Consider the following 13,198-nt stretch of genomic DNA (forward strand, 5'->3'; position numbering starts at 1 on the left):
TATTTTCTAGTTGTATAGATTCTGCTGTATCATATTGTTATGATAGTAAAAAAATAGTACTGTAAGATATCATATTTTATATTGCACATGAAATCAAACTCCTGTTCTGCAATTGTAAATGTTTTTTAATCTTTCCTCGCTTGGCAGATATTCATGAGGTGTGTGTGGGCATTTGTCCATCAGTGGACCATGTCAGTCTGTCCTTGCCTTGCCAAACGCGTCCTGTTGCGACCACGACAGGTGCTCATGAATACGAACCAGCCAGCCAACCTTTTAAGGCAGTGGTGTATTAATCATACCCAAATGCCTACTATAATAATGATGGGCCCAATGGTCACCTTCACCTGAATATTCATGACAAATGTCATCATATCCTTTCATTCTAAAATAGAGAATATACTGATGCCTAATGTTTTGGTGTGGTCTTTGTGGTTTCTCTTCAGGGGCTGTGCTGTATTCATACCCATTCTGTCATATTCTCCAAACTGACAGCAGGTGAGTGTGATTTCCATTGTGACAGGCAGAGACGAGACGAGACAGAGACAGAGACAGAGACAGAGACAGAGACAGAGAGAGAACCATTAGTCTCCTTGTATTAGTGAGGGTTAGTGATGGAGGCTGTCACAGTTGTTATAGAGAATGGTTGTTCTCTGCAGCCAAACACAATAATATCATACTGGTGTCATTTACCAGCTGCGTGACAACTATGAGCGTGGCACACAAGGCTATTATGATAATGTAGCAATTTTCATACATACTGCGTGCTATTTGCACTTTGGGAATTCAGAAACCATGTGTCAATCCACTCACTTTTGGCAAGAAGCTTTCAGATTTGTAGGCTTATATAGGGGTGCTTGCACATGCATTCAGCTATTATGATCCATAAAGCCTCACCATTTCCAAATGTCCATTCCATACCAGATTAGAGTTTCCTAGAATATACACTACATGACCATTCGTATGCGGACACCATGCTCGTTGTTACATCTCATTCCAAAATCATGGGCATTAATATGGAGTTTGGCCGCCCTTCGCTGCTATAACAGCCTCCAATCTTCTGAGAAGGCTTTCCACTAGATGTTGGAACATTGCTGCGGGGAATTTCTTCCATTCAGCCACAAGAGCATTAGGTAGGTCGGGCACTGATGTTTGGGCGATTAGGCCTGGCTCATAGTCAGCGTTCCAATTCATCCCAAAGGTGTTCGATGGGGTTGAGGTCAGGGCTCTGTGCAGGCCAGTCAAGTTCTTTCACACCGATCTCAACAAAACATTTCTGTATGGACCTCGCTGTGCACAGTGGCATTGTCATGCTGAAACAGGAAAGGGCCTTCCCAAAAATGTTGCCACAAAGTTGGAAGCACAGAATCATCTAGAATGTTATTGTATGCTGTAGCGTTAAGATTTCCCTTCACTGGAACTAAGACACCCAGCCCAAACCATGAAAAACAGACCCAGACCATTGTTCCACCTCCACCAAACTGTACAGTTGGCACTATGCATTGGGGCAGGTAGCGTTCTCCTGGCATCCTCCAAACCCAGATTCGTCCGTCGGACTGCCAGATTAGTGAAGTGTGATTCAGCACGCCAGTGAACGTGTTTCCACTGCTCCAGAGTCAAATGTCATCAAGCTTTACACCCCTCCAGCCGACACTTGGCATTGCGCATTCTAATCTATAGGCTTGTGTGCGGCTGTTGGGCCATGGAAACCCATCTCATGATGCTCCTGACGAACAGTTCTCTTGTAATGACGTTGCTTCCAGAGGCTGTTTGGAACTCAATAGTGAGTGTTGCAACCTAGGACAGACGATTTTTACACACTAGTCGCTTCAGCACTCGGCGGTCCCGTTCTGTGAGCCGGTGTGGCCTACCACTTTGCGGCTGAGCCGTTCTTGCTCCTAGACGTTTCCACTTCACAATAACAGCACTTACAGTTGACCAGTGCAGTTCTAGCTAGGCAGAATGAATGACGAATTGACTGAACTGACTTTTTGGAAAGGTGGCATCCTATGACGGTGCCACATTGAAAGTCACTGAGCTCTTCAGTAAGGCTATTCTACTGCCATTGTTTGTCCATGAAGATTGTGTGGCTGAGTGCTCGATTTTATACACTGTCAGCAACGGGTGTGGCTGAAATAGCCGAATATACTAATTTGAAGGGGTATCCACATATTTTTGTATATATAGTGTTTATATAAATAACACTCACATCTCCATTCCCAATGTCTCCTCTCAGTCCTTATAGCTGGGACACATCAGGGTGGTATTACTCATCCACTCCAGCTCTGAGAAAATTACACTTTCAGGCTCTACCAGAAGACTGTAGCCTACTTGCATCATACTGCATCATGCTGTATTTACACCCGATGGGTAAAAGAAATACATTCAGCTTGCAGCCTAGTTGCTGGACTGGTTTGGGGCTGTTCCTTTAACTGTTCATCCCCCACTCACCTCCTCACAACCTGCTTGGTTTTAATCACCCTGAGAGATTCCGCACTGACATAACAATTGTTTCACTCACCTTCTCACAAATGAAGAAGGACATGTTGGGAGAGAAACGCGAGAGAAGGAAAGAGTGAGGGTATCAAGACGTCACATGACACGCTTGGCTTTAACTCGTCCCTGTCCAATGACATCTCTTAACCAACCCCGAGCGAACAGGGAGCCCGTCCAACGTTCTCCCTCTCTCGGTAACTAATCTATCCACAACACACAACCCGAGGCAGGGAGGAAGCTGTATAGCCTACGACCTGGAGAGAAAGAGATCGCGCTACCGGAGAGGAGACGGATCTCTGAACCTTCTACCAATTTTCTCTCTCCCCACCCCACTCTTCGGGTCTGGATCGATATTCCCGTCGGGGGATCGGTTGGAGTTGAAGGCACTCAAAACCGAGACTTGTCGACCTTTCCTGGATATAAGAACGTGCGCGGGGCGCGAGGACGAGCCGGCGGTGAACCAGTGTACCTTTGTCTACCCTCTCTCTGCCCGCGCTCTACCCGATAAATCCACTTGTTACAGCGCGCTTTAAGAACCCACTTGGACCAACCAGACGAGATAAATTGCGTGCTTATAAGGATGGTCTTATGAAACTTTACCAACTAGGTTATTCCAAGTAGCACCATTTAGCGACATTACGGGTAACTTACAGTCCAGATAGGCTAGGTGTTTACGGTAAGAAATCTCAACGAAGAAATCTGAGTATTCAAATCGCTAGTTCCGTCCTCATGATCTCAACATTTTACAGCCGGAGAAGCTCCAGGCGGTTTACGTCACTGGTAACGAGTCTAGACAAACTCTGGTGATTTTTAGTGACTTCGACATACAAGGATATACGAATTCCGTTCTGCGGCTAAATTAGTGACTCACGGACATATGGTCTGTAGGCGCAGGTGATTTAGTGCCAAAACAACACCGCTTCTCCAGATCGCGTTCTCCCAGGGAGAGATTGGATAGAGCGGTCAGAGTCTGAGGAATGCGGGCACTGTTTCCCTGGATCTCCACCTCACCTGCGGAGACTCTCCGCTGCACACACCAAAGTAAGTAGCGGACTCGTACGGGGTATTATTGACTCAACACTCACTTTTATCTTTGCCTTCTTGACACACTCCATTTCTTCCTTGTGCGTCATTGTCTTTTACACAGGTCTGTAGCTAAATTGCGTTGTTCCCTTGGTCGTTTGCGAACCGTTCACATAGTCTACATTTGCATGATTGAACGTTATGGTAGCCTATCGTTATATTGGTCTGTGATTTAAAACTGGTATTTTACTCCCCTTCCCAGTTGAACGTTGACCGGGTGACGCAAGCGGTCATGTTGAGGCAAATCCTGCTGAATTCCACCAACGCACCGGACTTCGACTTAGGTCTGGCCCATCAGACGCACGCGTCTGGGTCCGTGAACGCATCTAACGGCTCGGTGAGCATGGCGGGCCTTCTCAGGCCCACGGATAACAGGGGTGGACTGCGGGAGGGCGGAGAGCTGAACAAACCAGACCTGGCAACCTACTTGGTGATCTGTCTGGTTCTGTTTCTGGTCGTGCTGCTCATCGTCTTCTTCATCAACTGTCAGCTGAGGACCTCCTTTTTCGCCTCCATGCCCTACGATAGGTCTCTCAGAGAGGCCCGGACATCCTACAAGTAGAACCCGTTACCCCATCGGGTGGTAACGTTTGTACCAGGACTGGGTAACTTGTGTTATCGAATGTAGTCATGGAGGAATTTACGATTTTTGCCAACTGCATGGTCCAAACGCTGTGCGTAACCAACCGTTGAGTGTTAATTTGGCACAATGAGATAGAGGCCTATTACGCACCATGTTTCAAACTGGACTAATGTCATTATGTGCATATAAATGTGTATGTTTGTTTGTATATACAACATTTTGTATAACTGCACTGTAATGAATTTTCGCTCTTATGTAGGCCTGTTGTGTAATTCTGCCGCTTAAAGTTTCATTCCTTGTCCTGTGTAAAACCATGATTAAATCTACATGATAAATATATGAACAACATATGGTGATGATGATGATAATGTGATGGGATGAAACGGATTGATAGTTGAATGTCCCAGAGACAAAGCGAGGTTTCATGAATGTAATCCTTGCTGATCACGTGCTTTCTTTGAGTTTTTTGTAATTTAGCCGTCACTCACACACGAGCGTAATTTCTCGCGGAATGAATGGCTTAACGCTGATATAAATCGCCCAAGCCAAATTGGTTATCATTTGGTTTTACACCGAGGTAAAATGTGTTTTATATTGGATATTTGGTTTTCCAAGCATGCCATGACTGACAATTGGACATTTTGAATCAGGGGAGACCTTTTTGGTCTGGAATTTGGGAGAGGAGAGAAATAGATTCGGATTTCAATCTTCAATAGCTCTTATTCAAAGCAGTGCCATGAACATGAGATATTCTGAATCTACACCTTTATTATTATTTTTTATTATTCTGATTTCAATAGCTCATAAACTAAACCTACCACCAATATGGAAATGATATATTCTCAATCAGGGGAGGATGGAGAACAATCCACACCTTAACATTTTTCAATTTCTGAGAAAATTCATATCTTATTTAATAGCTCTTAAGCCAAACGTTCCATCACTATAAAAAATGATACACTGAGTATACCAAACATTCGGAACTCCTTCCTAGTATTGAGTTGCACCCCCCTTTTGCCCTCAGAACAGCCTCAATTCGTAGGGGCATGGACTCTACGAGGTGTCGAAAGCGTTCAACCGGGATACACTCGGGGAAAATGTTTAGCGTAAAAAATACAGCAGCGTTGCAGTTCTTGACAGACAAACTGGTGCGCCTGACACCTACTACCATACCCCGTTCAAAGGAACTTAAATATTCAAAGGAACTTAAATATAAATGTCCTGCCCATTTCACCCTCTGAATGGCACACATACACAATCCATGTCTCAATTGTCTCAATGCTTAAAAATCCTTATTTAACTTGTCTCCTCCCCTTCATATACACTGATTGGAGTGGATTTAACAAGTGACATCAATAAGGGATCATAGTTTTCAACTGGATTCACCTTGATCAGTCTATGTCATGGAAGGAGCAGGTTTTCTTAATGTTTTGTACACTCAGTGTATAGTCCGAGTTAGGATGGAGAAACAATCAACACCTTTTATTTTTTCAATAAATGATTACACCATTGATTATCCTATAGCTCTTAAACCAAGCCTTCCATCAGCTGTTGAAGATTGAAATCCGAATAAAAAATATAAAATAAAACATTAAACATTCAACAAAGGTGTGGATTGTTCTCATCCTCCCCCGAGCCTGTTATTCGTTTATTAACCACTAAGGGGTAGCCTAACGCTGGTGATTAGTCTTTCTCCTTGAAATCTAAAGTAAATTTGGAACATAATTATAACCTGAATCAAATCAAGTTTATAAGGAGACATGTATTTACCATCTCACAGTGAAATTAATTGGTAGATTTGTTCTGTGGTTGTGTCTAGTTGTGTTCTAAAGGGATCTTGTCATAGTGAAGGATTTTGGAGCTGAGCTGGAGTTGTGTTGGACCGAGTAAAATATGACCCCAAAAATATAGCGGAGGGGGTATTCTGAAATTATAGGCTACTTTTCTCAAGTCTACATTTCAATTTTTCTCTTTTTATTAAGCAAGAGGTTATTCATTTGTGTAGCATCATTCTACTTCACATGTGATTGTGGTGCACATTTATCAAATTTACAAGAATGACTTAAGGCCCTTTGACCCATCCATCTGTCATATCTCTCAGGTAATAGTTCTAGTGCGCATGGTCGTCCCCCACCCGTTCCAACTTGTTATGGCAGGAAGAAGCCTATCGTGGAAGGGTTTGAACGTTGTCACTCGGGAAAGTTAATTTGTTCCAGTAATGGAAAATAATTTGATATGACTGTAATAATGGAGTCAACAGCGATATAACAAAGAACAACGTGTCTTATAGAAAAACACTTGTGGAAGTAGGAAGAACCGTATCATTTTTTTTTTGTACCGAGTTTTAGCCTAGCTAGCTAGCATTACATTAGCCATCAGTCACTACCGCACAGACACTCAGGGAGGCACGCAATGGTTTTTGAGGGGGGATTACGGACGACTCTCTTTGCAACGAAAATTGCACAACATTTGTTGTAATGGTAAAGTTTTGTATGTTCCAACAACAAAGAGTCGTCAAGAGTATCTACAATACGTTTTCTTTCCACTGTTTGGGGGTACTTTAAATTTCCCTCCTTTTTCAATCCCAGGCGGATGAAAAGGGGTTTGGGGTTGTCTAGCACCAGTTAACTAGCCATTTGCTAATAGTTGTAGTCAGTTCTCAAGGGTACTTAGCTATACATTTTTTTTTTCGTCGGAAAGGACAACTTTTGATAACTTTGTATCGAGGCAAAATCGGGATATCACCGGGTGTGTTTGTGGATTTATTTTTGTTCTCCCTTTTGAGGAAATTCTCTACACAATGGATCCTAATTCAGGGAATTCTGCCTCTGCTCCCAAAAGCAAGAAGGACAAGAAAGAAAAGAAAAACTATGAAGATGGAGACGGCAAAAAGAAATTTGTACGTATTCATTAAATATTTCACTGATTGTGAGTTAACTAATAATGCACTCCTGAGTTCAATGTCACTTGGGAACTCTGAGTTGCTACTTTCTGGTAGAACAAGTGGCAGAAGTTGTCAGAACGTTACCACTTAGATATCTACCTAACAAACCTGTTTGTTTATTTCATTTGCAGCCAGTTATTTTACAACATTCGGTGTGTTTTCGGACTACTCTGAAATCTGCAAGGCTAATGTCAATCGTGTTAACGTTACGTGTTTTGTGAAAAAATGAGGAAGTAACTAGCTAGCTATCCTCATGTTAAAACTCTGAAGTGTTGCAACGAGCTTGACAATGTAGCAAACGGCTTGACTCGCGGTTTGGTAACTGTAGCAAATTAGCTAGCTAGTGTTTGTTTTGGAGATGGTTCGGGTTTTCCACAGGTTGCTGTCTCCGGATTGAATTTATGTTTGAAGTACAGTACACATGGAATAAATGCCTTTCTCCACTTTCCCACGTAGGCAAACATTTGCATGGTCTCCCTTGCGGGCTAGTATTCAGAAATGAAATTTACACATCAATGACAAAATAAACTAATATGAATGGGAAATGGATTTAAATAATATGCTACTTTGCATCGTAGAGTAAAACACTGACATGTGGCACATCACACCGATTTGAAGTAGTCGCGTGGATGGCGATAGTGACGTCATAGCCATTTAGTACCCATGGCAAGAATGGGGGATTCAGTGTGATATCTAGAAGAGAGAGCATGGGGAGTCACCCGTAATTGCGTGTCATCATGGAGGGTAACGTGTCATTTAACCCCTGGCTAGTCTAGCAACAGTTGGAAACTGATATTCAACAGACAAATGGTAACCATAGAGGCCCAAATACACACCTGGTCAACGAGCACAGCTCCCCACCCTATTACATGCTTTTGTAAGATCCCAACCCCCCTCCACCCTCTCTCGAAAGCCCTTCAGTCTCCCCGTTCTGAAGGTGCCAGTGACAGATGTTCTCTGCCCAGGCGTCCTGCCATGCTCGCTAGAGCAGATGTTTGCAACTTGAATGATTTGGCCAGGTTCCATGTGTAGGCTATGTGATCTGGTTTGCATTATCTTGATATAGGCCTAGGCTATATCACCATTGGCGATTAGTGTTTTCCACTAGCGTCAGCTATAGAGCTGGTTAGACGCAACCCTTTCAGCCAGGTACTTTTCCCACTTAAATTAACTAGGCTACTTTTAATATATATATATATTTTTTTTACAATTCTCAAGTCAGAAAAAAAGTCTGCGGAGCACTCTCCGGCTAGATGCATATTCTAGCGATCTATTGCTAGGATGGTCGCATGTTAGTCACAAAGTGAGCAATGACAAGGAAAAACTGCTGGTTTGACAGTCTGCTGTCTGTCCCGCCTCCTGGTGTGTGTTGTACTCTGTGGTTGCAGTCACATTTTAAATATATAGGTCCAGGGCTTGACTATATCTTTTCTAGCCACTTGGGCAAGTGGGACAGAGTTTGTTTTTTTACTTCTCACTTGTCCCCCAAAAAGAAATGGTCTGTAACACCAGGGGCAAAAAAGGTGACTGAATGCAAGGAACTACTTCACAAAATACATATTATTATCACTGGTGTTGACAATGGAAGGCTGATCCCATGTAGTATATCTCCTGCTGTGTGGCCTTGAGCAAGGCACTTAACCCCCCACAAAGTAAAATACTGCACCGATAGGCTACAGTATAAAACATGTGGTCTGTCAACCCTCCCCCCATCTGGATAGCTACTTGGTGTGCAGGCTTTTGATCCAACCCTGCTCAAACACACCAAAGTCAGTCTTTTTTCTTTCTTTTTTTTTATACAATGTGGGATTTTCTGGCAGGGCTGAGGACTTATCTATTTAGTCTGTTGTATGCTATATCAATATTTTACCTTCTGCGCAATGTCTCTAGCTCGCTTTCCTCAAGCAACGGCACACACCATGACTTTTCCAGGATTTTCATTGCTGACCAAAAATGAACTATACCTGGGCAAATAGAGTGCATTCGGAAATTATTCAGAACCCTTGACTTGTTCCACATTTTGTTACGTTAGTGTTATTCTGAAATGGATTTTAAAAAATTGTCCTCAATCTACACAATACTCACTGACAAAGAAACAGTTTTTTTTTTTACATTTTGAAAATGTTTGTATATATATATATATATATATATATATATATATATATATATATATATATATATATATATAATCACATTTTACATACCTATTCAGACCCTTTACTCAGTACTTTTGAAGCACCTTTGGCAGTGATTTCAGTTCGTCTTCTTGGCTATGACACTACAAGCTTTCTCCCATTCTTCTCTGCAGATCCTCTTAAGCTCTGTCAGGTTGGATGGGGAGCGTCGCTGCACAGCAATTTTCAGGTCTCTCCAGAGATGTTCGAGCGGGTTCAAGTCCGGGTTCTGGCTTGGCCACTCAAGGACATTCAGAGACTTGTCCCGAAGCCACTTTTGGTTGTGTTGGCTGTGTGCTTAGGGTAGTTGTCCTGTTTGAAGGTGAACCTTTGCCCCAGTCTGAGGTCGTGAGTGCTCTGGAGCAGGTTTTGATCAAGGATCTCTCTGTACTTTGTTTCGTTCATCTTTCCCTCTATCCTGACTAGTTTCCCAGTCCCCCCCTCTAAAAAACATCCCACACCATGATGCTGCCACCACCATGCTTCATTGTAGGGATGGTGCCACGTTTCCTCCAAATGTGACGCTTGGCATTCAGGCCAAAGAGTTCAATCTTGGTTTCATCAGACCAGAGAATCTTGTTTCTCGTGGTCTGAGAGTCCTTTAGGTGCCATTTGGCAAACTCCAAACGGGCTGTCGTACCTTTTATTGAGGAATGGCTTCCATCTGGCCACTCTACCGTAAAGGCCTGATTGGTGGAGTGCTGCAGAGATGGTTGTTTTTCTGCAAGGTTCTCTCATCTCCACACAGGAACCCACGCCCACCTACGTTTTATTTATTTTTTCCACCCCAGTAGCCGGATGCCGCTCTGGTCTGGTAGAAGTTTTGCCGGCTCTCAACAGCCGACTGGCTGGTGCTAGGCAGGGTTCCACACCCAAAGGGGTTTCCCCCTTCCCTGGAGAACGGAGCTGATCTCGACCTAGCAAACCAGCCATGGAGGTACGTCACTCGCCGTGGAAGTCAAAGAAAGCGTCCTCTGGCAACATGGGTCTCCATGGAGATGTTGAGCCTGGAACTGACACAGACCAGAAACAGCTTTGCCGCCCTGGATCCAGAGGTACCTGCGTCTTTGTCCTCGGCTCTGTCTCACTCTCCGGTGGCTTCTACCTCGGGTTCAAATCCTCAGAGCTCCCTGAGAGACCGGCCCATTCAACATCATCAGCTGTCATCGTAGGCAGCTCTATGGTGAGAAACATCTAGGCCCCCAAGGTTAAAACCCTGTGCTACCCAGGAGCACGAGTACAGGACATAACAAGGCTGCTTCCGACTGTTCTACACAAGATGCCAGGAGCTGACACTGTCGTAGTCCATGTGGGGTCAAATGCTATCAGGAGGGCTAGCTCGGAACATTTAAAAATGGATTTTGAAGAACTGATATTAGCATTAAGACTCAAAAAAACGGCCAATAATTTCAGGTCCAGTACCATCGTTGGGCCGTGGGTGAGAAAGATTCAGCAGACTGCTGGCATTACACATTTGGCTAAAAGATTACTGTAGCTCTGCTGGAGTCACTTTTATTGATAACTTTGACACCTTCTGGAAACAGAAGATACTCGACAGGAATGACGGAGTCCATCCAAATCATCTTGGCTCCTGGACCCTGTTCACGCATTTCAAGGCTGCGTTGAAACAATGACTGGTAAATGATCCAAGACCAGCTCAGTTAATCCCTACCACTGTGACAATTCGTCGTCATAATGCTGCATCAAATCTACATGATCTTAGGGGTATTGGCAAACACAATGTAAGTCATTTGGTTTATGTACCCCTAATTGCACCGAATACATCTGTTTACCCTACAGCTATTGTAAGCAGTAATCATGAGCCTATAAACCAGAGTTACACTGTTAGCACTGAGGCGGTGTGCAATAGTAGGAAGACCACTTTATGCAGCTCACCCTGCACTATCAGCTCCAATGTAAATGACATGAGTAAGTCTACCTCTGATAAGCTTCCCAGTAAAGCATTAAAAACAATCAAGCAACCCAGAAAGTGCCAAAGATAGGCTACATATGTTAATATGGGCTAAGAATCAAGGTCCATGAAGTCAATAACTTGCTTGTAACAGATGACATTCATATTCTGACTCTCTCTGAAACTCACTTAGATAATTCCTTTGATGACAGTGGTATTAATACATGGTTATAACATCTACCGAAAAGACAGAAATGCCAACATAGGCAGTGTTGCGGTCTATATTCAGAACCACATTCCTGTAAAGCTTAGAGATGATCAAATGTTAAATACTGTTGAAGTAATATGGCTATAGGTTCATCTGCCTCACCTAAAGCCCATTATTGTGGGAAGCTGCTATAGACCACCAAGTGCTAACAGTCTGGATAATGTGTGAAATGCTCGATAATATATGTTTATATCAACAGAGAAGTATGTTTTCTGTGTGTTTTTTAAATATTGGCTGGCTATCATCAAGCTGCCCACTCAGGAAAAAACTTAACTGTAACCTGTGGCTGCAACCTGGATCAGGTTGTCAGTCAACCTACCAAGGTAGTTACAAACAGCACAGGAATTAAATCATCAACATGTATTGGTCACATCTTTACTAATTTTGCAGATATTTGCTTTAAAGCAGTATCCAAATCCATAGGATGTAGTGATCACAATATAATAACCATATCTAGGAAAACCGAAGTTCCAAAGGCTGGGCCAAATATAATTTATAAGAGGTCATACAATACTTTTTTTTAGTGATTCGTATGTTGATGATGTAAAGAATATTTGCCGGTGTGTAATGAGGAGCAACCAGACGCTGCACTTGACGCATTTATGAAACTACTTATTCCAGTTACTAATAACCATGCAACTATTTAAGAAAATTATTGTAAAAACTTAAATCCCCTTGGATTGATGAGGAATTTAAAAATTGCATGGTTGAGAGGGATGAGGCAAAAGGTATGGCAATTAAGTCTGGCAGCTCAACTGATTGGCAAACACACTGCAAATGAAGAAATCATGTGACTAAACTAAAGAAAAAGAAACTACGCTATCAAGCAAAGATACATTATATAAATAATGATAGTAAAAAGCTTTGGGGCACCTTAAATAAAAGTTTTGGGAAAACATTTAGTCAGATGGCTCATCCATCAAAGTCCACTGATATTGCAAACTACTTTAATGACTTTTTCATTGGCAAGATAGGCAAACTTAGGGATGACATGCCAGCAACAAACGCTGACACTACACATCCAAGTATATCGGACCAAATCATGAAAGAAAATAATTTGAATTCTGTAAAGTCAGTGCGGAAGAGGTGTAAAAAGGATTTTTGTCTATCAACAATGACAAGCCACCGGTGTCTGACAATCTGGATGGACAATTACTGAGGATAATAGCAGATGATATTGCCACTCCTATTTGCCACATCTTCAATTTAAGCCTACTAGAGAATGTGTGCCCTCAGGCCTGGAGGGAAGCTAAAGTCATTCCGCTACCCAAGAATAGTAAACCCCCCTTTACTGGCTCAAATAGCCAACCAATCAGCCTGTTACCAACCTGTAGTAAACTCCTGGAGAAAATGGTGTTTGACCAGATACAATGCTATTTCACAGGAAACAAATTGACAGCAGAATTTCAGCTTATAGGGAAGGACACTCAACAAGCACAGCAGTTACACAAATGACTGATGATTGGCTGAAAGAAATTGAGAAAATGATTGTGAGTGATGTCTTGTTAGACTTTAGTGCAGCTTTTGACATTATCGGTCATAGTCTGCTGCTGGTAAAACGTATGTGTTATGGCTTTACACCCCCTGCTATAATGTGGATGAAGAGACAAGTAACAGAACACAGAGGGTGTTATTTAATGGAAGCCTCTCAAATATAATCCATTTAGAATCAGGAATTCCCCAGGTAACTGTTTAGGCCCTTTGCTTTTTTCAATTTTGACTAACGACATGCCACTGACTG

General features: G+C 42.7%; 2 protein-coding genes across 3 annotated transcripts in view; both read left to right on the forward strand.

The window, feature by feature from the left end:
- The first annotated feature begins 2,533 nt into the window (after positions 1–2,533).
- LOC129857953 (small integral membrane protein 32-like) lies at positions 2,534–4,496 on the forward strand. The gene is made up of 2 exons (XM_055926672.1): positions 2,534–3,534; positions 3,779–4,496. Exon 2 carries the CDS (start codon positions 3,809–3,811, stop codon positions 4,136–4,138), a length of 330 nt encoding a protein of 109 aa, XP_055782647.1. The 5' UTR covers positions 2,534–3,534; positions 3,779–3,808; the 3' UTR covers positions 4,139–4,496.
- Positions 4,497–4,600: 104 nt separating this feature from the next.
- The window catches only part of LOC129857951 (protein diaphanous homolog 1-like), a 73,327-nt gene continuing 64,729 nt past the window's right edge, over positions 4,601–13,198 (forward strand). For both annotated transcript variants that reach the window (XM_055926667.1, XM_055926668.1), the window contains exon 1: positions 4,601–7,058. In XM_055926667.1, the coding sequence (XP_055782642.1) occupies positions 6,960–7,058 (99 nt within the window). In that variant the 5' untranslated portion in view covers positions 4,601–6,959. The remainder of the gene's footprint in view (positions 7,059–13,198) is intronic.

Source organism: Salvelinus fontinalis, chromosome 6 (assembly GCF_029448725.1).
Source record: "Salvelinus fontinalis isolate EN_2023a chromosome 6, ASM2944872v1, whole genome shotgun sequence".
NCBI classification, from domain to species: domain Eukaryota; kingdom Metazoa; phylum Chordata; class Actinopteri; order Salmoniformes; family Salmonidae; genus Salvelinus; species Salvelinus fontinalis.

Coding starts and splice junctions, on each gene's coding strand:
- LOC129857953 (XM_055926672.1), top strand. CDS start 3,809: ATGTTGAGGCAAATCCTGCTGAATTCCACCAACGCACCGGACTTCGAC.